This window comes from Hyperolius riggenbachi, chromosome 7, assembly GCF_040937935.1.
Source record: "Hyperolius riggenbachi isolate aHypRig1 chromosome 7, aHypRig1.pri, whole genome shotgun sequence".
NCBI lineage: Eukaryota > Metazoa > Chordata > Amphibia > Anura > Hyperoliidae > Hyperolius > Hyperolius riggenbachi.
Window position 1 is genome coordinate 214,157,393 of NC_090652.1, and position 26,268 is coordinate 214,183,660.

At 45.6% G+C, this 26,268-nt stretch overlaps 1 protein-coding gene across 2 annotated transcripts in view; it reads left to right on the forward strand.

Annotated features, from left to right (window-relative positions):
* LOC137524819 (caspase-8-like) overlaps positions 1-26,268 on the forward strand; it is a 162,896-nt gene that overhangs the window by 30,241 nt on the left and 106,387 nt on the right. For both annotated transcript variants that reach the window (XM_068245161.1, XM_068245160.1), the window contains exon 2: positions 22,453-22,787. In XM_068245161.1, the coding sequence (XP_068101262.1) occupies positions 22,495-22,787 (293 nt within the window). In that variant the 5' untranslated portion in view covers positions 22,453-22,494. The remainder of the gene's footprint in view (positions 1-22,452; positions 22,788-26,268) is intronic.

Below are 26,268 nucleotides of genomic sequence, written 5' to 3' on the forward strand. Positions count from 1 at the left end.
AAGGCGGGCGAATACTTTTGCAAGCCACTGTATGTAGGCTACTTTTATGCAAACGTATGAAATTTGAAAATGCACCAATGAAATGCCACAAAATCTCATAGACCGTTCCTAGTAGCTATTATCACTGAGACTAACAGGGTGGGAACTATGTACCGTATACAATACTATAAATATGCATCAGGAAAGGAAAATGAGCGGCATTTGAGTACCGTATATAGTTTTCCAATTTCTTAAACCATATATGGCAGCATTCAGATGAGATATAACTAGCAAAAACAAATACACGGGAGGGTAACTGCAAAAAGACAAATACATTTAAAAAAAAAATTTGTACTGATCCAGCATGACATTTCTCCCAAAAACCAACCAAACCAAAAAGTCCACTGTTGTCAAATCAGATGGATCCTCACTGTAAATTGAGAGGACCATGCTTTATAATGGCCAGTTGGGTGCTCTGCACATATTTTGCACTTAGGCCAGTGGTGTAGCTACAGAGTCATGGCTTCAGCACTATGTTACATGCTATAGAACAGTGGTCCTCAAACTAAGGCCCGCGGGCCGAATGCGGCCCCCTGAGGCTTTTTTACCGGCTCCCCACACACAAAATGTTTTACTTATAGATGCAGTCAGCTATATCTTTAAATATTGTTGGTCCACATATAGAATAGCAGTGCTGGCACCACCCATCCACATGGAAGCCAGAGAGCAGTCAATCGCTGGTTTCCAATCAAATTCCACATCAGGTGACACTGCTGTCCATTTGGTTCACTGTCTGTCTCGCAAAGACATCATTTTATGTATACTCCGGCCCCTCAGCAGTCTGAAGTTTGTTGAACCGGCCCTCGACCCAAAACGTTTGGGGACCCCTGCTATAGAACATCAAAAGCAGCTTTCCACCAAGGCCTCTGTGTGAGAGAGAAGTAACCAGAGGAAAAGGAATGTTTTGTCATCGATTATGACCTTTCAAAGCATATACTGTATAAAGGGAACCTGAGGTGAGAATAATATGGAGGCTGCCATATTTATTTCCTTCTTAGCAATACCAGTTACCTGGCTGCCCTGTTGGTCCTCTGCTTCTAATACTTACAACCATAGACCCTGAACAAGCATGCAGCAGGTTGGGGTTTTCTGACAATATTGTCAGAACTGCCAAGATTAGCTGCATGCTTGTTTCTGGTGTAATTCAGTTCACTACTGCAGCCAAATAGATCAGCAGGACTGCCAGGCAACTAGTATTGTTTAAAAGGAAATAAATATGGCAGCCTCCATATAACTCTCACCTTGGGTTCACTATACGTGTTATCATTATCATTGCAGCACCAACAAGGAGCTACTGCAGAAGGGCCTTTTGTGGGTCCTTCAGGCCCAGAGGCCCAGGTGCAAATACAATTTCTGTATCCACTAAGCTATTCCACTTCAGAATATGCTGCCTGAAATGTTGTCATTCCTCTAGTACATGGGTGTCAAACTCAAATACAAAATGCGCAAAAATTGAACAATGGGCCCAAGCTGTGGGCCAACCTCAATGCCTAGTGGCCCCCTCCCTTATAAATGTCCTTGGTGTCTAATGGCCCCCTTCCTCCCCTATAAAGTTCTTTAGTGTCTAGTGGCCCTCCTCCGTCCCCTATATGTTCCCTGTTGCTTAACGTCTTCTTCATCCCCTATACAGTCCCTGTCTAGTAGTCCCCCTACACAGCAACCTGTTTAGTGATCCTCACTCCCTTCCTTATGCAGTTCCTGGTGTCTAGTGGCTCTCTCCCTCACCTATACAGTTCCCTAGTATCTAGTGGCCCCCCTTATACAGTTCTCTGGTGTCTAGAGCTTGTCTAGTGCTTTCCTCCTCCCTCCCCCATATGGTTTCCCTGGTATAATATGGCTTCCCCTTTAATGTTTTTTTTTTTTACGTTTCTTTATATAGGAGGCGGTCAACTGACTAGAAATGGGTAAAGTTGTTTCAGCAGGCTTTTATAGCAGGAAACCTGGTGAGGCAAGCCTTGAATGAGAAGTGGGATATTAGGCTGCCTGATGGCGCTGGCTGGAGATCTCCATATCCTCCAGGTGTTGCTGTGATGCATAATTAAATGAGCTGAATGATCATGCATGAACAGGTGAAGCCTAGGGAAAGTTGTCATTGAAGATTATGTTCAGCCTGTCTGATCCTGTCTAAGCTTTTCCACTGTTATACTATAACAATTTCTGTGCCTGGCAATTTGCATGCTAATCGTGCCAGCCCATTCTTCTGCTCTGTCTAGTGTCCTGGCTTGTTCGGGACATATCTAACATAATCCCAATGTTAAAATATAAGGGACAACGCCGAGAGCCCAGTATAGTGTAGTATGTACTGTAAATTGGGTATGGAAGGTAAGTATAGGTAGATTATACTCACAAACAAGGGTTACCGTCCAGGTAACCACTATGAAGGCAGGTGAGGAGATTAGACCTGTCCCCACTCAGAATTAAGAAGTCGCTCTCTGTAGATCGGGAAAAAAGAAGAATTCCCCTCCACCAGGGGTGGAAACAACTGCAAAAGTAGTACAGAGGCGCCAACAGGGTAAAAACAATATTTCTTTAAAATGGATAAAATGAAGTAGGTAGCGGTGGACTTACCCCTCCAAAACAGACACAAAAATTGCTGTTTTAAGCAAAAATCAGTTTATTTACATACTCCGAAAAAGGTGCAACGCGTTTCGCGGGTATATCCCACTTCCTCAGGCAATAAATCGGAGCATATCACCAATGCGGTCCGGTACATAGCCTGGCGCCTCTGTGGGGCCCAAAATAGCCTGGCGCCTCTCAGGGGCCCAAAATAGGATGATTGGCAAAACAGGCAATTTGGGGTTGAGCACTGCTTAGGAAATTTGGGTGGCACCATAGGCACCCATATTCAATTTTAGTAAGATATTACTGGCTATAGCCAGAAATTTGGGCAGAATAGTGGAGATAGAGTTCCACTGCTATACAGTGTAGCTTAACTCAGTTACATTACAGCGGCGAACAGGGGGTAGTTAATCAATAATTTGTGTATAAAGAGGCGCCAAAAAGTATACAATTTATTAAGAACACTTTAAAATGGGGGGGATGGGGCACTGGTGGACTTACCTCCCCATAGATGACACAACAATAATGTATCTTTATCTTTAAAACGTATTCAACATTTATTTGTTACTCCAATAAAATCTACAACGCGTTTCGCAGGTCAATCGCCACTTCCTCAGGCAAGGTACAACCAGGAGCAAACTGGAAAAGTGTCAGGATGTGTAAAGCACCTCTGGGGGTGGTTAGTGTTAGAAGAAGGTGGAGGATGATTAGTATTAGGCCTAGCTAGGGGAGGTTTTGTGGGAGATATAGGCCTCAATTCACTAAGCTTTATCAAACACTTTATCAAACGTTTGATAATTTACCTCATGAGTAAAATCTAATTTTGAATTCACTAAGGTGTTATAGATTAATCAGATGTTTTATCGATAAAATGTTCAATAAATCTGTAACACCTTAGTGAATTCAAAATTAGATTTTACTCATGAGGTAAATTATTAAACGTTTGATAAAGTGTTTGTTAAAGCTTAGTGAATTGAGGCCATAGGGTGCATATAAAATATCTGTGAAATTACCAATATTCCTCTATAACGGAGTGTTGGTAAAATGTACTGATGTTCTAGTAACGATAATCCGGCACCCAAATTTCCACACACTTTTTTTGCATGGGTGCATTGAATAGTATTAAGAAGTATTGGGCACATGATGACCGATAAATATTGAAACTGATTTTTGTTCTGTTTGCCCAAATAAGAAAACAACCAATCGTCTTTTGAAGTAAAAATGGAAGAACTTCTCCAGAGTTCTCAGGTTCAAACAAGATTATTTTTGGTCTGAGTATTTTTATGGCAAAGAATCTTAAAATTTAGCATGACTAGCAATACTCCTATATACCAGTGTTACTTTCATTTGCTGCATTTTCACCTTGTGGCTGGAGTGTTTGTCATTTTTACTTAGGTGTTGATGTTTATTGGATGACTCTGTGGCTGGATTTGTACAGATTAAATAAAGCAGTAAATGTCACTAATGCATGTAATTCAAGTAGGCCTTAAAGGATACTTTAGCTTAACGCATACAAAAATTTAAAAATGTGGGGAGCAGGCATGTGTCATGGGCTCTCCTCATGCCCACCGATCCCCCCATTCTCATCCATCCCCCTCCATTACTGTGTTATTCATGCATTGCTACACATATTTCCGGATATCATATTATCAACAACCTGTATATTGCCACTGATCTCCTACTTTCATCTATGGGTTTAGGAGAAAGCCCATGGTGGGCCATTTGCAATTTACTTTTTCTCCTGAGTTTTCTCCTAGGTGATAATGTTCCATCTTCAATTTAAAATAACTTTTTAGCACATTGCAATGAAAAAAAGTACTAAAAAGTAGATGAAAAGGTTTTGTCAAAATTCTTTTAAGTATTATTTGCTTTCTGGTGGCTTAAAAGGCATTTTTACAAGTTGTAAAAATATCACCTAGGACAGTGATGGCTAACCTTGGCACTCGAGCTGTGACAAAACTAAAAATTCCATCATGCCTCTGTCTCCCCAAGTTATGCAAGTTATGCTTAGAGCTGTCAGAGTATTGCAAAGCCTCCTGGGGCATGTAGTTTTACCACAGCTGGAGTCAGGGGTGAGCCTGGGGTGCCTGGCACCTGGGTGCAAGATTTTCTCTGGCGCCTATGGGAGTAGTTAAATTAACCGCGCTCAACCACATAACCACACTTATGTCCTGCCTAATCACACCCACACCTTCAACCTCTTTACCCATGCTTGTGATACCCCATTCCTACCCCTCTTCCATTGGCTTGCTCCTGGCTGGCTTTGGCTGCCTGCGAGTCTGCTAGTCTCTGGAGTGACTCAGGCTGAGAGGCTCTGCGAGTGCGACGCAGTCACACACTGCGTATTTATGGCTGCCTGCGGCCACCCTACTCTCGTTCGCTGTCGGCGGCTCCCCCCGCCAAGCACAAGCGTGAGGTGGGCTGCCTGTATCTTTCCCGTTGTGCTGCGCAGCCTGCCAGTGTTGCCAACCTTTCATGTTATTTTTTACTGACAAATACCTAAAAATTTACTGACAAAAGATTATTTTTACTGACAAAATTTCCCAACTAAATGCACATAAGAGACAGCGTTTCACCAGTAAATGCACGTAATGACAGACAGCCTTTCATCAGTAAATGCACATAGTAAGAGACCGCTTTTCACCAGTAAATGCACATAATAAGAGACCGCTATTCTCCAGTAAATGCACATAATAAGACACTGCTTTTCACCAGTAAATGCACATAATAAGAGACTACTTTTCACCAGCAAATGCACATAATAAGAGACAGCTTTTCACCAGTAAATGCACATAATGACAAACAGCCAGTGTCCCCAGTATATGTAGCCAGCCTGGACCCCGTTTAGGTAGTGAGTGACAGGGACCCCATTTAGGTAGTGAGTGACAGGGACCCCGTTTAGGTAGTGAGTGACAGGGAGCCCTTTAAGTAGTGACTGACAGGGACCCCTTTAGGTAGTGAGTGACAGGGAGCCCCTTTAGGTAGTGAGTGACAGGGACCCCGTGTAGGTAGTGAGTCACAGGGACCCCGTTTAGGTAGTGAGTGACAGGGACCCCCTTTAGGTAGTGAGTGACAGGGACCCCGTTTAGGTAGTGAGTGACAGGGACCCCGTTTAGGTAGTGAGTGACAGGGAGCCCCATTTAGGTAGTGAGTGACAGGGACTTCTTTAGGTAGTGAGTGACAGGGACCCCCTTTAGGTAGTGAGTGACAGGGACCCCTTTAGGTAGTGAGTAACAGGGACTCCTTTAGGTAGTGAGTGACAGGGACCCCGTTTAGGTAGTTAGTGACAGGGACCCTGTTTAGTTAGTGAGTGACAGGGACCCCCTTTAGGCAGTGAGTGACAGGGACCCCCCCTCTAGCTGCCGCCTCTCCCCCCTCACCTTGCAGTGTCAGACCTCAGGATCAGCGGGCGACCCGACCAGTAAGAGAGGGCGCCGGATGCACCCGCTCTATATGCGGAAGTGATGTCTCTTCCGCATATCAGTGCGATGTGCTAGGTCCTAGCACCCGCACTATTGGTCACCGCCTGATCGAGGTCTGACACGGCTAGAGGGAGGGAGGGAGCGGTGGCCAGAGGGGTTGAGCGGCGGCCAGAGGGGGTGAGCGGCGGCCGGGCAGCGCCTGTCAGAGACAGGCGCCTGGGTGCAATGCACCCGCCCAGGTGCGGCCCTGGCTGGAGTTAGCCATCACTGACCTAGGAGAAACCTCAGGTGAAAAAGTGAAATGCATATGGGCCTTGGCCCTAATTCGATTCACTTTTTTCCTAAAAGTTTCCTTCTTTCCTCCTCCTATGCAATTCACCTTTTCTCCTGAGTTTTCTCCTAGGTGATATTTTTAAACTCATAAATAAAATGCCTTTTAAGACACAAGAAAGCAAGCAAATACTCAAAATAATTTTGATAGTACTTTTTCACCTACTTTTTGGTAATTCTTTTAGTTGAAAAGTGCTGAAAAGTTATTGGAAACTTGCGCGGCTGGACTGCGCCACCTGGAGTTGACTGGCGGATTAAAGAGGCCTAGCGGAGGATCAAGGCAGCCTGCAATTGCTGAGTGCAGAAAAGTTATTTTAACCACTTAAGGACCGGGCTGTGTTTTAGAGATCTGTGCTGCGTGGGCTCTGCAGCCCGCAGCACAGATCGTGAAAACAGCAGGGCGATCAGACTTCCCCCTTTTTTTCCCCACTAGGGGGATGACCTGCTGGGGGGGTCTGATCGCCGCCGCTCTGTGTGGCCGAGCGGGGGGGCTCCTCAAAGCCCCCCGCCGCAGCGTTTTCCGCCCTCCCTACCTCTTACTCCTTCTCACTCTGGCTGTGAAGTGCGCAGGACGGATATCCGTCCTGCGCATTGTAGGATAGGCTTCAGCCTATCAAATGACGGCGATCCCCGGCCAATCAGAGGCCGGGGATCGCCGATCTGCCCTACGCCGCTGCTGCGCAGCAGCGCCGTATGATGTAAACAGCGGGGATTTCTTCCCCGCGTGTTTACATTTTGCCGGCGAGCCGCACCCTCCGTGAACTGACATGGAAAGGCCGCTCCATTTCCATGGTAACCCACTTAAGACCTGCTGACGCCTATGGGAGTTAGCTGGTCGTTAAGTGGTTTAAACAAAAGTTAAAAAATCACAGTGCCTTGGCTTTGTACCTATTTTTTTATATTCCAACCTATAATTTTCATGTTTCTTAATCCTATTTATGTAACAAAATATTCTGCATATGTATTTACCCTTTTTGCAATGAAAAAGTCCCGGTGCAACCAGTCACCTTCAAAAGTCACATAACTAGTAAAATGAAGTCCACCTGTGTGCAATCTAAGTGTCACACGATCAGTCAGTATAAACACACCTTTTTAGAAATACAGCAAAGGCTTCAGCACCACTAAGCAAGAGCCATCGCAAAGACCAATGAGCTCTCCAAACGAGTCAGAGGAAAGTGGTTAAGAAGTACAAGTAAGGGCCTATTTCCACTACATGCAGTTGGATGCAGAACGGATTCTGACTGACTCCAATGAAAGCGATTTTTCTGATGCAGATTTTCCCATGGGTATTCATTGGAGTCAGTTTTGCATCAATTGAGCATCCAATCTGCGTGTAGTGGAAATAGGCCCTTAGGGTTGGGTTATTAAAAAAAATATTCAAAGTTTTGACTATCCTGCAAAGCGCTATCAAATCCATCATCTTCAGATGGAAAGAACATGGTACCATAACAAACCTGATAAGAGAGGGCCACCCACCAAAACTAACAGACTAGACAAGGAGGGAATTAATCAGAGAGGCAGCACAGAGACCAAAGGTAACCCTGCTGGACTTTCAGAGTTTCACAATGGAGACTGGAGTTTCTGTCCATAGGACCATAATAAGCCGTACACTCCATAGAGCTGTGCTATATGGAAGAGAAGCTAGAAAAAAAGCCATTACTAATAGGGTTAAAAATAAGAAGGCAGATTTTGAGTTTGCCAAAAGGGATGTGGGTGACTCCCCAAATGTATGGAGCAAGGTGCTCTGGCCAGATGAGACTAAAATTGTCTGGCGGAAAACCAACACATCCCATCACCCCAAGATCACCATCGCCACAGTGAAACATGGTGGAGGTAGCATCATGCTGTAGGGATGTCTACCAGTAGTAAGGACTGGAAAACTTGTCCAAGTCAACGGAAAGATGGTTGGTGCTAAATACAAGGATATTATTGAGCAAAATCTTTGTCAATCTGCCAGTGATTTGAGACTGGTTACCCTTCCACAGGGACAATGACCCGAATCATACTGGTAAAATAACACGCAAGTGGTTTAAGGGGAAACATTTAAATGTTTCGGAATGTCCTAGTCAAAGTCCAGACCTCAATCAAACAGAAAAATCTGTGGTCAGACTTGAAGATCGCTGTTTACAAGTTAACACCATCCAACATAAAGGAGCTGGAACAGTTTTGCTTTGAGGAATTGGCATAAATCCCAGTGACAAGCTCGTTTAGGGCCAGTGCACACCAAAAATCTCTAGCAGATCTGCAAAACGCTAGAGGTTTTTGAAGCAGATTTTAAGAGCGATTTTAGGCATGTTTAGAGAGATTTTCTAAACATGCCATGCGTTTTCTGGAGCATTTTGTGTAGCAGATTTCATATATTGTTACAGTAAAGCTGTTACTGAACAGCCTCTGTAACAAAAACGCCTGGAAAACCGCTCTGATCTAGCATTTTTCAGATCAGTTTTCCACTTTCCTATACTTTAACATTGAGGCAGAAACGCCTCAGAAATCTAAAAAATGCTGCAGCCCCCGAGTTTGCGTTTGTGGAACAAAAACGAACCGCTCTGGTGTGCACCAGCCCATTGAAATACATTACCCAAGCGGTTTTCAAACCGCTAGCGTTTTTAAAAACGCTCCAGAACCGCTCTGGTGTGCACCAGCCCAAAGACTTATCCATAGTGACTTGCAGCTGTAATTGCTACAAAAGATGGACCAACAAAGTACTGACTAGGGTAGTGAATAGTTATGCACATTGAAGTTTTTAAGTTATTTTTTCCTATTTGTTGTTTGCTTCTCAATAAACCAAATAATACTTATTTAATGTTGTAGGCATGTTCTGTCGATGAAATGGTGCAAACTCCCAAACAAGCCATTGTAGGTTATGAGGCAACAAAACGAAAAATGGCTGGAGGGTGAATACTTTTGCACGGCACTGGAGAAAAAGTGAATTGAATAGGGGTCTACTGTATGTTCCTGAAGTTATACAAATTGTCAATACTACTTGTGACATAGTGTCTGCTACAGCTTTTTCAAAGGTGAGCTGACAGACCTGTTTTTCTGTTGACTTAAAATTGCGCACTGATTTGTCCAGCTCAGAAATGTGCCTCTTAGCTTTGGTGAATCATATCTGAAATAACACAAGAGTTCTCTGTGACTCACTATGATCCCAAGACAGAACAGAAGGAAATTGCCCCTTGGAAGGGAAATAAAGGTAACAGCAACAAATATGTTTCTCAGGAACTGTATTAGGGTCGTCCAGAAAGTAATGTTTGTTTGCTTTTATCTGCCACACAAGGCATTCTTTCAGTGTATTTTGACCTTGCATCTGTGATGTTAACCTCTCCCCGCACATGTTGCCACATGACTGCAGAATGCTGGTAATTGCTTGTTCTGCAGCATTAGCATGAAGACCCCCCCAATTCTTTCAAGTCATAGGTGAGGAGTGTGATACTACTGCAACAAAGAGACTGAAAATCTTGTAAAAAGATATGACAAATGCTTAAACTGAACCTTACATGGGGAAAGACGTTAAGTTTTACTTACCTGGGGCTTCTTCCAGCCCATCATAGTCTTGCCATTCCCTTGGTTTCCTCCCGGGCCTCTCTGTTGTGTGGCTGAGGTCCTCCGAAAGTTTGCCAACTTCACTAGTCGCAGGCCACTGTGCAAGCAAGGCCCCATCCACTAGAGTGTCATTGAGGAAGCGTGGTGGATTGGACCTCCCATCTGCACTAGCCTGCAACTGATCTAGTCACCGAGCTTTCAGAGGAGCACAACAGAGAGGCATGGCAGAAAACCGAGGGACCGTCAAGACTACGCGAGGTCAGAAGAAGTCCCAGGTAAGTAAAACTTAACTTCTTTTCCCCACTTAAGGTTCATTTTAAAAAAAGTAGGTGATTATGTGGAGAAATAATTAGAAAATACTCTGGGCCATATGCAATTCTCTTTTTCTCCTGTGTTTCATCCCAGGAGATAATTTTTCATCTTTGATTTAAAATAACTTTTTAGCACTTTGCAATGGAAAAAGTACCAAAACGTATCATTCATGACAACATCTACCACATTCATGTTACTATCTCTACTTATCACAATAATGGTTACAGTGAACATCCAATAGTAGCAGTATAGTCGACAGGGGTGTTCGAATACCACTTTTTAAAATCCGAATTGATCGGGATCCTGATACCCAGATACCCGGATCGGATATCCGAATCTGAACGCTTAGATATCTGAACGCATTATCCGGGCTATACGGCCGGTTTCGGATATCCGGATAGAAATACTGGAAGTGCCCTTTAAATTGCTTTAAAAAAGTTTTTAAGGGTAAATGAGGCATGTAGCATCATTATTTTTTAAAGGGGGACACTAATTGATGATGTGGGGAATTAAAATCCCCCCCCCAAAAAATGGCTTTCAATTAACATTAGTCCTAGGTTCCACACAGCGGTCGTGCAGCCCACATTGTGTCCAAAGTCCAACCGCACAACTGGGACATGACAGTTTTCAGCCAAGACACCTCCAAAAAATTATGCAGCAATTGTGTTTTGGGTTAAATATAGGTGGTATCAGTGGCCTGGGGCACCCTGGCCTGGCAGTGGGAGCTGCACAGGCAGCAGGAACAGGGCAATGCAGCAGCAGCAGTTGTAATGTGTGCCAGGAGCATGCCGGACATGGCACGTGGCACTAGGCACCTGTCACGTAGCACTTGGCACCTGTCACGTGGCATTTGGCACATGTCACGTGGCACTTGCTAAGTGTCACGTAGCATTTGGCACGTGTCACTTGCCAAATGTCACGTGGCACTTGGCATGTGGCACATGTCACTTGGCACGTGTCACTTGCCAAATGTCACATGGCACGTGACACGTGGCAAGTGACACGTGCCATGTGCCACGTGACAAGTGACACGTGGCAAGTGCCACGTGACACTTGGCAAGTGCCGAGTGACAGTCAGACAGCAGAGGAGAAGACACTAGTGCACACTAACTGTCACACTGGCACTGCTCACAGCACAGCAGTTCTGTAGAAAGCTAACACAGGGGTACTACTACTCTAACAATTACTAGCACTGACTGCTGTACTACAGTACTAACTACACAATAACACAGTAATCCTATCCCCTAATCCCTAACCTAACCTATACCTAAGGCTAATACCTGGCCAGCAGGCAGCAGCTGGCCTGGTCTGTGCACAGCACACACACAGACACATAGCAGCTGCATGCAGCACACACTGACTGTCACACAAATGACATCAAGCTAATTAATGATTTAACAATAGTGTAGTGATAGTAGTGAAGGGGTTAATAACTGAACAGCTTTCGGTTTATCAGTGTGTGTGTATAGCCCTTGCTAGGCTAGCAGCACAGGAGCACACATTCTAACTATCACACTATGACATCAATCAAGCTAATTAACAATTTAAATAGTGTAGTGATAGTAGTGAAGGGGTTAATCAATGAACAGTTTATCACTGTGTACAGCTCTTGGCCCAGCAGCACTGGAGCACACACTCTAACTCTCACACTATGAGACATCAATCAAGCTAATTAATGATTTAACAATAGAGTAGTGATAGTAGTGAAGGGGTTAATCACTGAACAGCTAGTTTATAACTGTGTACAGCCCCCTTGCTAGGCCACCACCAGCACTGGAGCATGTCTCTCAGTGAGCATTCAGCAAGCTAAGACGATCTGTCTCATCATGGCAGCCCTCCTTATTATATAAGGGGGGCTGTCCAGTGTTCCTTTCTGTGATTGGGTGCCAGGGCTTAGGCTGGGAGGCCTCTGATTGGCTCAATGAGGTCAGGTGGGGCTGGCCAGGGTTCCCCTCTGTGATTGGTTGCTAGGACTTCTGCTGTAGGCCCTCTGATTGGCTCCAGGACGTCATCACCTTAGTTACAGTATTTCGGATCCGGATATCCGCAGATATCCACGGATATCCGGGTTATGCGGCCAAATATCCGCAGATAGCTATCCGGATTTGGGCCCAACTATCTGGAATCCGAATCCAGTCGTATAGCTGAAAAAAGTTCGGATATGCGGGTTACCCGGATATCCGGAATCGGGATGAGCACCCCTGATAGTCAATGAATTTCCCGCTTAAAATTAGATAGCTATGTGACTGTGGCCTGGATTTTCTGAAGGTTAGATGCTGAAATTATAATTACTGTACAAGCTATGATTAAGGAGTCAATTTGAGCTCCGATACGCGTGAGCTTGCATCTGCGTGTCCAGAGATGTATTGAATAAAGATTGGACGTTTTACTGCCATCTGGTGTAGCGAGATATCTTTGTTTGGAATTTGGCTGTAAATACACACTGGATCCCTGGCTCCCACCTGGCAGTGCGTTGGTGGTTGTAGCGGCCCTACCTTTCTTTTATAATTACTGTACATTGTCTGCTTAGGCAGGAGGTGTTCCTGAATTGCGACTTGTCCTAGTGGTAGAGTGGAACAACATGCCACTCACTCACCCCCTTCCCACTATATATTATATAAAAGCAGCACCATATAGCCAGGCCTTCACCTTCTCCTCCACAGCGAGTTCTGGGAGGAGTGAAATATGGAGGCATGACTGTGTACTGCATGTATGATATTTGGTTTGATTGTGTACTGTATGTATGATATTTTGCCCTCACTACTGTTAAGTAAATAGTGATAAACCATTGGGCCACACACTTTTTAAGCTGTTGAGAGGAAGATGTAAAAAATAAGCATACCAGTTTGACATACACAGTCATGTTATTTTAGTGCGAGATTTTATGTCTATGTGCCACTAGTGGAAAGTGTCTACAGGGAGCACGAGAGAGAGAAAGAAGCACTGCAGAGTACAGTTAAACAGAATATATTGGCATGTTGTTCCTTCCATGTCAAACAATAATCATAACCATCACTTCAGGGCAGTGAGTGGAGCAGTGAAAATTATTCCTTCATATCCAGTGTTGCTGGTTTTTACACACCTACAGCTTTTTTCAGACTGATATCACGTAAAAAAAACATAAAAAAGCACTAACAAATACAACCTCCAACAATCTAATCACACAGTGTAACGACTGGTGTCAGCAAAACAGATTTTTTCTGATTATTGGTGATCTGCAGTATCACCAATAATACAGATGCTATACCTGATTATGTGTGATCTGCAGAATCACCAATAATGCCAGTATAGCTAGACACAGGACACCCAATGTGATATAGTGTTTGGTGCAACAGTAATCAGAGAAGTTATCTCCCGTGAGGCGGGAGATACAGACACTACTGCAGCCAAGGATTCCCTGAGGAGCAGGGAATCAGACTGCACTGCAGCCAGTGGACCCCTGAGGGGCAGGGTCCCACTGACTGGGCTTGCCAGATGATCTCCCGAGGAGCAGGAAATACAGACTGTACTGCAGCCAAGAATTCCCTGAGGGGCAGGGAATTCAGATAGTACTGCAGCCAGTGGACACCTGAGGAGTATGAACCACTGACTGGGCTGCAAAGGTGATAGTTGGTGGAATGAGTGATTATGATAGAACTGCAGCCGAGGATTCCCTGAGTAGCAGGGAATCAGATGGTACTGCAGCCATTGGACACCTGAGGAGCAGGAACCACTGACTGGACTGTTAGAGTGATAACTGGTTGAATGAGAGATATGATTGGACTGCAGCCAGGGACTTCCTGAGGAGCAGGGAATCAGACTGTACTGCAGCCAAGGATTCCCTGAGGGCAGGGAATCAGACTGCAGCCAGTGGACTCCTAAGGGATAGAGACCACTGGCTGAGCTGCAAGATGGCCTCCTGACCATAAGCCTGTGCTTGCAGCTGGTGAACACCTGAAGAGCAAGTGTCACAGATAGTACAGTAAGGCTGATCGCCCAAGGGTTGGGTGACAGCCAGAAAGGTCAGACAAGCAAAGTCGGCAACACACGAACAGATAAAGTACAGAAACGGAAGACTGATTCGGTATCCGGGTTCAGGCAATGTCGGCAACAGGTAATCAGATAGGCGGAGGTACCGAATCAGTAAGCAGGAGAGTGGTCAGGAAAGCCAGAGATCATAACAGGTAACAGAATATTTATATCAATCCTAGTCTTAGGTGCGAGGTCCTTGGTCTCGACACCTGGGAACTAGTCTAACAGATAAACAGTAGCAATGTAGCAATCTCCTAGTCTTAGGTGTGAGGTCATTGGTCTCAACACCTGGGAACTAGTCTAACAGATAATCAGTAGCAATGTAGCAATCTCCTAGTCTTAGGTGTGAGGTCCTTGGTCTCAACACCTGGGAACTAGTCTAACAATACAATGATACTTTAAAGGCTATCACCGGAATCTGACTAAGTGTGAATTCCCAGCTCCGGCTGGTTCTAACACACTGTAAGATCTGACTGGGGTCTGAATGCTCACACGTAAGCTTTCGCAACAGCAGACAACTTGCAACTGACAGGCAAGCCGCCGGCTGGGACGCGGAGATAGCCACCATGCCGCTTGCCCACGCGGCTGCATCTCCGCTATTCATTACAGTACCCCCCCCCCCCCCCCGAGGAGTGGATCCCGGACACTTCCTACCCGGCTTCTCAAGGTGTAAGTCATGAAACTCTTTCTTTAATTCCTCAGCATGCATGCGACAATCCGGCACCCAAGTTCGATACTGTACAGAATTTTGCACTAACCGAGAATCCAAAATCTTCTCAATCTCATACTCAGGTTGGTCGTCAATAGTGATGGCCGAACATCCAAATGTTCGGGTTCGGGGGGGTTCGGCCGAACATGCCCCCGATATTCGGCAACCCGAACATGTCCCTTTGGGGCCCCTATAGGGTCCCAGCATAAAGGGAGAGCATGCCGCGAGCGCGCGGGGGGGGTCGGAAATGCCCCCCACCCCTCCCCGCTAAGCTCTGCATTCTGCTGGACCCTATAAAATTAAATAGAAGTCCCACAAAGTACCTGTAGCAGGCTGGCAGGAAGAGGACAGCAAGCGGGCAGCCGGAGAGCATAAGCGCTAGTACCATCTGGTACTTCCGCCCTCTCTCTGATGCACTTCCTGTTTACATTTGTAAGTCGCGTCAAGAGAGAGCAGAAGTACCGCGATGACGTGTACGAGGGTACGCGTCATCGCGGTACTTCTGTTCTCTCTTGACGCGACTTACAAATGTAAACAGGAAGTGCGTCAGAGAGAGGGCGGAAGTACCAGATGGTACTAGCGCCTGTGATCGCCGGCTGCCCGCTTCCTGTCCTCTTCCTGCCAGCCTGCTACAGGTACTTTGGGGGACTTCTATTTAATTTTATAGGGTCCAGCAGAAGGGAGAGCTTAGCGGGGAGGGGTGGGGAGCATTTACGACCACCCCCCCCGCGCTCGGGGCATGCTCTCCCTTTATGCTGGGACTCTATAGGGGGCTTTGTTCGGCCGGACACGGCTGTGTTCGGCCAAACACAGAAGGCCTGATCGGGTTCGGGCAGCGTGCCCGAGCACCCTCCCGAACACCATGAGGGGTTCGGGGGGAGCCGAACCGAACCCGAACAGGCCAAAATCCGGGCGAACCCGAACAGTGGCGAACACTGTTCGCCCATCACTAGTCGTCAACCATCATGGGGGGGGCGGAGAGGAATCCACGTACACTGCAGGCTTCAACAGAGACACATGGAATGATCTCACACCTCTCATGCTGGCTGGGAGATCAATTGCATAAGTGACGTCATTAATCTTTCTGGACACTGGGTAGGGCCCTACAAATCTGGGTCCCAGCTTAGGTGACGGTTGTTTTAAAGGTAAATGCCGAGTAGATACCCACACCATGTCCCCTGGGGGAAAATTCCACTCTACAGACCGTCTCTTATCCGCCTGTTTCTTCTGAGTCTGGAAGGCTTTCCCCAAATTCCTCTTAACCATTCCCCAAATCTCCCTCAATGCCCTCTGCCAATCCTCCAAGGCCGGAAATGGGGTAGATGCCACAAGTAACGGAGCAAACTTGGGAGATCTTCCCGAAACTAGGAGAATCGTGAAGAGGAACTCTTCAGATTGTTATGTGCAAATTCCGCAAATGGCAAAAACTTTACCCGATCGGACTGTGCATCTGCCACATAACATCTGAGAAACTGCTCAAGGGGCTGGTTAACTCTCTCGGTCTGACCATTGGTCTGTGGGTGGTAGCCTAATGAAAACGAAAGGTCCATACCCAGCTGATGGCAAAAGGCTTTCCAAAATTTTGACACAAACTGGACTCCCCGATCTGACACCACATTCTCCGGAATGCCATGCAGCCGGAAAACGTGCTGGATGAAGAGATCAGCTAACTCCTGGGCCGAGGGAAGTTCTTTCAAAGGGACAAAATGAGCCATCTTACTGAACCTATCTACTACCACCCAGATGACCGTCTTGCCTTCAGACTTGGGGAGTTCTCCTACGAAGTCCATTGACAAATGAGTCCAGGGTTCATTTGGCACTGGTAGGGGTTGTAGTGTACCCACTGGTGCCTGGCGGGAGGGCTTACTTCTTGCACACACTGAGCACTCTCTTACAACTCCTTACAATCTGTTTCTAGCGTAGGCCACCAAGCACATCGGCCAGTAAATCCTGAGCTCTAGCAGCCCCAGGATGCCCCGCATTTTTATGAGAATGGAATAATTGTAAGAGTTGTAGACGGAAAGGCAGTGGTACGAACATAACTCCCTTAGGCTTCCCCTCTGGAACATCCTGTTGATAAGGGCCCAGAGTAGCCGTCCAATCCTTCCAAGTCTCAGTAGCTGCCAAGACTACTTTCTGAGGTAGGATGGTTTCAGGGGTTGAAGGTTGCCCTGTCTCAGGCTCGAAACACCTAGATAGAGCGTCTGCTTTGACGTTTTTACTACCTGGTGTATACGTTATGACAAACCTGAATCTTGAAAAGAATAAAGACCAACGGGCCTGTCGAGGGCTAAGTCTTTTGGCCCCTTCTATGTACTCCAAGTTCTTATGATCTGTATAGACTGTGATAGTATGCTCTGCCCCTTCTAGCCAATGTCGCCATTCTTCGAAGGCTAATTTAATGGCCAAAAGCTCTCGATTGCCAATATCGTAGTTCTTCTCAGCAGGAGAGAACCTACGGGAAAAGTAAGCACAGGGATGAAGTTTGCCCTGCAAACCAGAGCGTTGAGACAGTACAGCCCCAACCCCGACCTCTGAGGCATCGACCTCTACTATGAAGGGGAAGGTGACATCCACATGTCTCAAAATGGGAGCAGAACAGAACAGTTTTTTCAATGTAGAAAAAGCAGAATGTGCCTCTGCTGACCAGTGATAAGTGTCAGCCCCTTTTCTGGTAAGACTGGTAAGGGGTGACACTACCGAGGAGAACCCCTTGATGAATCTCCTGTAGTAATTGGCAAAGCCCAAAAATCTTTGGCGTGCCTTCAAGCCCACAGGTTGTGGCCACTCCAAAACAGCAGACACCTTTTCTGGATCCATGGAGAGACCAGATGTAGAGATAATATAACCCAAAAAAGGAACGGAAGTGACCTCGAAGAGGCATTTTTCTAACTTGGTATATAGTGAGTTCTGTCTTAATTTCTTCAAAACGAACTTGACATGTTTATGATGTTCCGTCAAATTAGGAGAAAAAATCAGTATGTCGTCTAGATACACTAGCACGAATTTCCCCAGTACCTCCGTGAAAACCTCATTGATCAACTCCTGGAAGACGGCAGGGGCGTTACACAACCCGAAGGGCATAACCAGATACTCGTAGTGCCCGTTGGGTGTGTTGAACGCCGTCTTCCATTCGTCACCATCTCTAATCCGTACCAGGTTGTATGCACCTCGTAAATCCAATTTTGAAAAAATACTGGCATTGGTCACCTGAGCGAACAAATCGTCAATCAAAGGCAAAGGGTAAAGATTTTTTACTGTAATCTTATTTAAACCTCGGTAGTCAATGCAGGGTCGGAGACCTCCATTTTTTTTCTGCACGAAAAAAACCCTGCCCTAGCTGGTGAGCAGGAAGGGCGAATGAAGCCTTTGGCTAAATTTTCTTTAATGTACTCCTGCATTGCTACTTTCTCAGGTCCTGACAGATTATAAAGATGACCCCTAGGAGGCATACAACCGGATCTTAAATCAATGGGACAATCAAAGTTACGGTGAGGCGGGAGTTTATCTGCAGATTTGGGACAGAACACATCAGCGAATTACGCATACTGTACTGGCACTTCTTTAACCTGAATCTTGGTAGCACAAACGGTTACCTTCTCCAAACGATGATGACAATGGGCCGACCAGCTCTTTAGCTGACCTGAAGCCCAGTCAATCTGAGGGGAGTGAAGTTGTAACCAAGGCATACCTAGGATAGTCTTGGGTGTGAGGTCCTTGGTCTCAACACCTGGGAACTAGTCTAACAATACAATAATACTTTAAAGGCTATCACCGGAATCTGACTAAGTGTGAATTCCCAGCTCCGGCTGGTTCTAACACACTGTAAGATCATAGGCGTCCGCAGAAAATTTTCCAGGGGGGGGCAAAAAGTGGGGAGCAAAAAGCGTAGCGCGCCGCGCCGCAAATCTGGGTTGGTGTTGTGTGCAAAAAATGGAGCTACGCCGAAAAATGGGTGTGGTCATGAACCAGAATGTGGGTGTGGTCGTGGGTGGAGACAAGTTTACATGAACTAAGCAATGGTGGGACATTAGATTAGGACAGTGGTGGCAAACCTTTTGGAGGTCGAGTGTCCAAACTGCAAAGTCACTTTACTATCACAAAGCAATTTAAACTACATACAAACGTTTTAACTCATACATGAACATTATGGAAAATTAAGTTGAAAATAAACTGTGAAGATAAACAATTTCATCCATCGTACTCCTGAAAAAATTATTCATTTTTTTTAGAACCTCCCAGTTTCATTTTCTGTTTTAAAAAGCGGAAAAAGTAGGTTTAATGCTATTGTCTCATATGATGAAGAAGTTTTAAATCAGGATGATACCATTCTTGCTTTTACTGATGGCTAACACGGTACAATACCCTACTGCTACTCATATGATGATGATTCAGCTTTTTCCATAGTCTCTCAGTTAGCAATCATGTGACCCCCAACAAGACAAATTCAGCAATCATGAGGCCCCCCCCCCCACCACCAAGACAAATTCAGCAATCATGAGGCCCCCAACATGACCAACTCAGCAATCATGAGGCCCCCAACAAGACAAATTCAGCAATCTTGAGGCCCCCAACAAATCATGAGGCCCGCAACAAGACAAATTCAGCAGTCATGAGGCACATAAATAGACAGCTTTTCACATAAATAGGCAGAATGCCCCCTTAATATGTAGACACCTCTCACCTGGCAGCAGTTCCCCAAAATACACTCAATCTGACAGCAGTGGTTCCCCAAAAATAGGTAGCCCCAGGTCTATAGGTGTCCCCAGAATAGGTGGCCAGCGGTATAGATGTCCCCAGAACTGGTAGCCAGGGGTAGAGATGTCCCCAGAACAGGTAGCCAGGGGTATATGTGCCCAGTATATGAAGTCAGGGGTATATGTGCCCAGTATATGTAGGCAGGGGTATATGTGCCCAGTATATGTAGGCAGGGGTATATGTCCCCAGTATATGTAGGCAGGGGTATATGTCCCCAGTATATGTAGGCAGGGGTATATGTCCCAGTATATGTAGCCAGGGGGATATGTCCCAGTATATGTAGCCAGGGGGATATGTCCCAGTATATGTAGGCAGGGGTATATGTCCCAGTATATGTAGGCAGCGGGTATATGTCCCAGTATATGTAGCCAGGGGGATATGTCCCAGTATATGTAACCAGGGGGATATTTCCCAGTATATGTAGGCAGGGGTATATGTCCCAGTATATGTAGGCAGGGGTATATGTCCCAGTATATGTAGCCAGGGGGATATGTCCCAGTATATGTAGCCAGGGGGATATGTCCCAGTATATGTAGGCAAGAGGTATATGTCCCAGTATATGTAGGCAGGGGGTATATGTCCCAGTATATGTAGCCAGGGGGATATGTCCCAGTATATGTAGGCAGGGGTATATGTCCCAGTATATGTAGGCAGGGGGTATATGTCCCAGTATATGTAGCCAGGGGGATATGTCCCAGTATATGTAGCCAGGGGGATATGTCCCAGTATATGTAGGCAGGGGTATATGTCCCAAAATATGTAGGCAGGGGTATATGTCCCAGTATATGTAGCCAGGGGGATATGTCCCCAGTATATGTAGCCAGGGGTATATGTCCCAGTATATGTAGCCAGGGGAATATGTCCCAGTATATGTAGGCAGGGGGTATATGTCCCAGTATATGTAGCCAGGGGAATATGTCCCAGTATATGTAGCCAGGGGGATATGTCCCAGTATATGTAGGCAGGGGTATATGTCCCAGTATATGTAGGCAGGGGGTATATGTCCCAGTATATGTAGCCAGGGGGATATGTCCCAGTATATGTAGCCAGGGGGATATGTCCCAGTATATGTAGCCAGGGGGATATGTCCCAGTATATGTAGGCAGGGGTATATGTCCTAGTATATGTAGGCAGGGGTATATGTCCCAGTATATGTAGGCAGGGGTATATGTCCCAGTATATGTAGCCAGGGGGATATGTCCCAGTATATGTAGCCAGGGGGATATGTCCCAGTATATGTAGGCAGGGGTATATGTCCCAGTATATGTAGCCAGGGGGATATGTCCCAGTATATGTAGGCAGGGGTATATGTCCTAGTATATGTAGGCAGGGGTATATGTCCCAGTATATGTAGGCAGGGGTATATGTCCCAGTATATGTAACCAGGGGGATATGTCCCAGTATATGTAGCCAGGGGTATATGTCCCCAGAAAAAGTGGCCATGTGTGCCCCAGCAGGAGGGGAGCAGCGCAGAGAAGAGGGAGAGCTATGGGCACTCACCTTAGGGGGCTCTCCCTCCCTCTCTCGCTCTCCCCTCTGGAGTCCGGAATGAAGTGTGCAGCGGCTGGGCAGCGGGCGGAACTTACCTCCTCTCGTCGCACGCGCCGAATGGATTAGCCGCTACTCTGGTCTGATCCAGACCAGAGTGCGGCACCAGAACTTCCGCGCAGGAGCGAGACGAGGTAAGTTCCGCCCGCTGCCCAGCCGCTGCACACTTCATTCCCGGAGGGGACAGCGAGGGAGAGAGAGCCCCCTAAGGTGAGGAAAGGGGGGGGGAGACGTCTGCCCTTCTCCACTGTGCCCAAAGCTCTCTCTCTTCCGCGCTGCTCCCCTCCTTCTGGCTGCACGCGCACGCGGCCAGGGGGGGGCAGCAGGCGGCCAGGCTCGGGCAGATGCCCAGTTTTGCCGTATGTGCGGACGCCCATGTGTAAGATCTGACTGGGGTCTGAGTGCTCACACGTAAGCTTTCGCAACAGCAGACAACTTGCAACTGACAGGCAAGTCCTATATATACCCAGAGCGCTCCACAGCGCCGCCCCAGTCACTCAGCCAATCCGGAACCTAGCTGGAGTCAGCTGATCGGCATGATCAGCTGACTCCCCTTCTGCTAGCATAAAGGTCCTGTCGCCTGGCACGTGCGCGCGTAGCTCTCAATCTGTGTGCACTAGAAGGACCAGGCGAACCAGCAGCATGTTGCTGCGCGGCAGAAGCCGCCAGCTGGGACGCGGAGATAGCCGCCATGCCGCTTGCCCATGCGGCGGCATCTCCGCTATTCATTACACACAGTTTTTTTAACCACATCCATACTGTAGTCACAGTGGCAGAATAACTAAAACTAGATTAATTTACGGGATTCACAACCAGCTTTCTACATAAACCGTGTCTTCACTCCATGTTCCTAACTAGGACAAAAACAGGAACCAACGACCCACAACAGTTTAGATAATCTTATCTAGCAATACAAGCAGAACAGATCCATCTACAGGTCAGATGTCTGAACACCACATATACAACTAGTGTAAAGGATGGCGACCCCAGAGATTGCACAAGCTGGCTGCCGATAAGCCAAGGGAGGTATCAATCTTCTAGTGTGTTAATTGTCCTCCAGCAATAACATTAGCATCTACTGAGTTTCAAGGAGTGCAATAAAATGATAACATACCTTTTTAACCAGTGAGTAGCCTGAAGTCCAGCTTTAACTTCTGCTGTGCATTCTATAAAATATGCTGAAAGTAATTTCAATTTGCCGTTATTCTGACTTTTATTTAGCTGAAGAAAAGAAAGAGGAATCTGTGAAACCAATCTGCAACTATGACTGATTTATATGCCAAATTACTCATCATTAAGGATCAGCTGAACTCTTCTGAAGCAGATGATGCGTTTTTTCTGTGCAGGGATCTTGTTCGCCAACGAGTTCATGAATTTACAGAGCTCATTGACCAACTAAAGCAAAGGGGTCACATCAGTATAAACAATACTGATCTTGTTGCAGAGCTGCTATACTACCTGAAGCGACCTGATCTTCTAAAGCATATTGGAACTGACAAGATAGCAATGGAGGAAAAAATGAGAATTAAAGGAGCATCAAAAATTTCTCCATATAGGTGAGTCATTTCAAAGAGTTGTTCTTGTTAGAACTGGAAAAGCTATTGAGCGACCCAGGGCTGGATTTATGGGAAGACCACATAGGCCCATTCCTTGGGTGCTGGGCAAGCTGGGGTGGTGTCCTGACTCCCACTGCACACCGCCCACCCACACAATGGCAGACCTGTTCTATTAAGTTCCCCTCACTGGTACTGCACTTTATACACAGACCTGCAAATCATCAGCAGCGCTAGTGACCCATATTGAAGAGTGGACAAGCGGTGCCCAGTGATGGCATCATATACATGAAGTGACACCACTGCTCACTTCCTGTATTTGAGGTATACGGCGCTGTCAGTGTAAAACGCTTGCTGTCTCATCACTCAGTCGCCTTTGGCGATCTGCAGGACGGTGTATGCAATGCAGCGCCAGCAAGGGGAGGTTTATGGAGAAGAGAAGGTGACTGCTGCTCAGCTCTTGGGGTGGGTTGAGGCTACCTATACTGAGGGGTCCTAGGCATCTGGCTACCTATGCTGATGAGGGGACAACATCTGGCTACCTATAATAAAAGGGAAACGGAAATCTGGCTACCTATACTGAAGGGGAGGGGGGCATCTGGCTACTTATACCAAAGGGGGAGGACATCTGGCTACTTACGCTGACGGGGAGGGGGAGTTCTGACCACCTCTTCTTGGGGCAGGGAAGTTGGAGTGCTTTTGGTCAGGTGGCAGCTAGTGATAGTGGGCCTTGGGTGGTAAAAAGTACAAATCCAGCCCAGGTGCTACTACATGGTGACAGAAACAGTGAGCACTGCAGCTACCCCCAACTTAACAGGTAGACTTTGGTTAATACTTTACGAGTTAATTGAAGGGCGCTGCTATATTAATTTAGAGCTGCCTATTCCTCAAGGTCTGGGGTATCCCCTTCCCCCTACCAATACTTGGAGCAAATAAAGTTAATACAGAGGATGGCGCTACGAACAGGCGGAGCTGAGACTCAAACACTGGTTGCCTGTGTCAAAGGCAGAGCCCTAAACCACTACACTATCCAGCCACCACTGGCTGGACTATTCCGGGATGTATAGTTATTATGCATACAATCCAATATATATATGAAAGGATAACGTCAGTTTTTCTAGGTATATAAATTTGTTTATTAAAAGTACAATTTCACATAAATATTAAGGTCTGATAAAAATGCCAGGCTTGCTCACAATTAAAACAATGGTCATCTGAATATTTCAAACCAACAACATTCACTCACATATTTCATACTATTATTAAGTATGCACTCTCCTATGCCGTGTTCTCACACGCATAAATCACTCACAGCTTGCACACAATGGAGCCACCTGATCCAAAAGAGACAAAAAATGATAAAAAATAACCTAAATAAGAAAAAATGTATACAAATATAGATCTCTCTGAGTGGGGGATTTAGTGCGAGGCTACCGGCCGGAGCCCGCATGGAGAGAATCAATAACTGTTAGAAGACGCGTGAGTAACCTTATGAGAAACGCGATTAAGCACTACTATTGCAAGCACTCCTAACAAAAGCTATTTGGCAGCTCTATTAGAGTGGCAGACTATAGTGTTACAGCAGACTATAGTACTACACAGAACTTGTGAGGGCAATATTTGTATACATTTTTTCTTATTTAGGTTATTTTTTTTATCATTTTTTGTCTCTTTTGGATCAGGTGGCTCCATTGTGTGCAAGCTGTGAGTGATTTATGCATGTGAGAACACGGCATAGGAGAGTGCATACCTAATAATAGTATGAAATATGTGAGTGAATGTTGTTGGTTTGAAATATTCAGATGACCATTGTTTTAATTGTGAGCAAGCCTGGCATTTTTATCAGACCTTAATATTTATGTGAAATTGTACTTTTAATAAACAAATTTATATACCTAGAAAAACTGACGTTATCCTTTCATATATATATTGGATTGTATGCATAATAACTATACATCCCGGAATAATCCAGCCAGTGGTGGCTGGATAGTGTAGTGGTTGAGGGCTCTACCTTTGACACAGGCAACCAGTGTTCGAGTCTCGGCTCTGCCTGTTTGTAGCGCCATCCTCTGTATTAACTTTTTTTGGTTAATACTTTGTTGTTAAAAGCATAAAACCGGGTTGGGTTTTACTCCAGATTGGCTACAACTGTACCACTGAGAACAGCACCACACCTTAGACTGAGCAATATATATAATCATATAAAGAATTATAAAAATAGTTTTAAATTCAATAAAAATGGAAATGAATTTGCTAAGTATGCTTATTCTTGGTTGGAAACCTCAAACAATATGTACAATATTAGTCCAAGCATACCTCAAAATACAGTACATCAGTCCCTTTAATCTATGTTCTTCCTATCACACAGATTATTCATCACTTCATTGTTTCATCTGATAGGAATAATACACAACTTCCATCTGGCACTTAGGAGACACAGCAATCCACCACCAGGTCATCTGTCAGGGAACAAACTCACCCTGTAGATGTGACCACAACAGAAATTGCATAGTTATAGTACAGGTAGTCCCCGACTTTCAAACACCGACTTACGGGCGAACCGCCGATACGAACGGCATGGATTCTGTGTTTCCATGGGAACAAGTCAAAAAAATATTTCATATTGGACTTTTTAAAAAATTCAAAGAAAAAATGGCTTTTAAACTTGTATAAGCAGGTAAGAGGGCAGAGGTTACACAGAGGGCGACACTGGAGGCACAGTGGGGCACCGAGGAGGTACAGGGGCCAGAGATGGCACAATGTTCCGACTTATAAACAGATTCAGGTTAAGAACGAAGCTACAGGCCCTATCTCGTTCGTTAACCGGGGACTACCTGTATATACATTGTTACAGTTACCTTGGTTAGAAAGAAATGTCTATGACATTCAGACACTCCAACAGTTTTGGTCCAGCTAAAATGACACATCCATTGGAGCTGTGGACCATTTTGCTGTACTCAGAGAAAAACAGCATTGACTTGATTTAAATATAATAAAACTGGTGTGTAGCTATTATGACAGGGGATATTGTTAGAAATGAATGCATCAATTAAAAAAAATAGCAGTGATAGTGCATTCCATCTGAGATGACATTTTCTGCTGACTTTCTGCCTCTCTGACGCGGGAAGGTGAACCGTGCGCTTGTCGGACAGTTCAAGAAAAAAAAACACATACAGTATAACCAAGCACATCGCCTCTAGTTAGGACATGAAATAAGTTTAATAAATAAATAAGTTATTAAGGAAACGGAGGTGCTGAAGTGGCTGTGGCCAGAAAATTAGCAAAAAACAAGTAACCCTTCGCACACTCACGTGCAAATGTTCAAACAAATGCCTTCACAGATTCACTCATCCAGGCACCACTGTTACCCCTACAGCTAAATTAAAAGTCGGGGTCTTAGTTAGTTCACAGAAGAATTAATTCTTTTGCTTAGTCACCTACACTGCGCAGAAGTACCCAGATAAACATAGGTGTCCTAACTCTG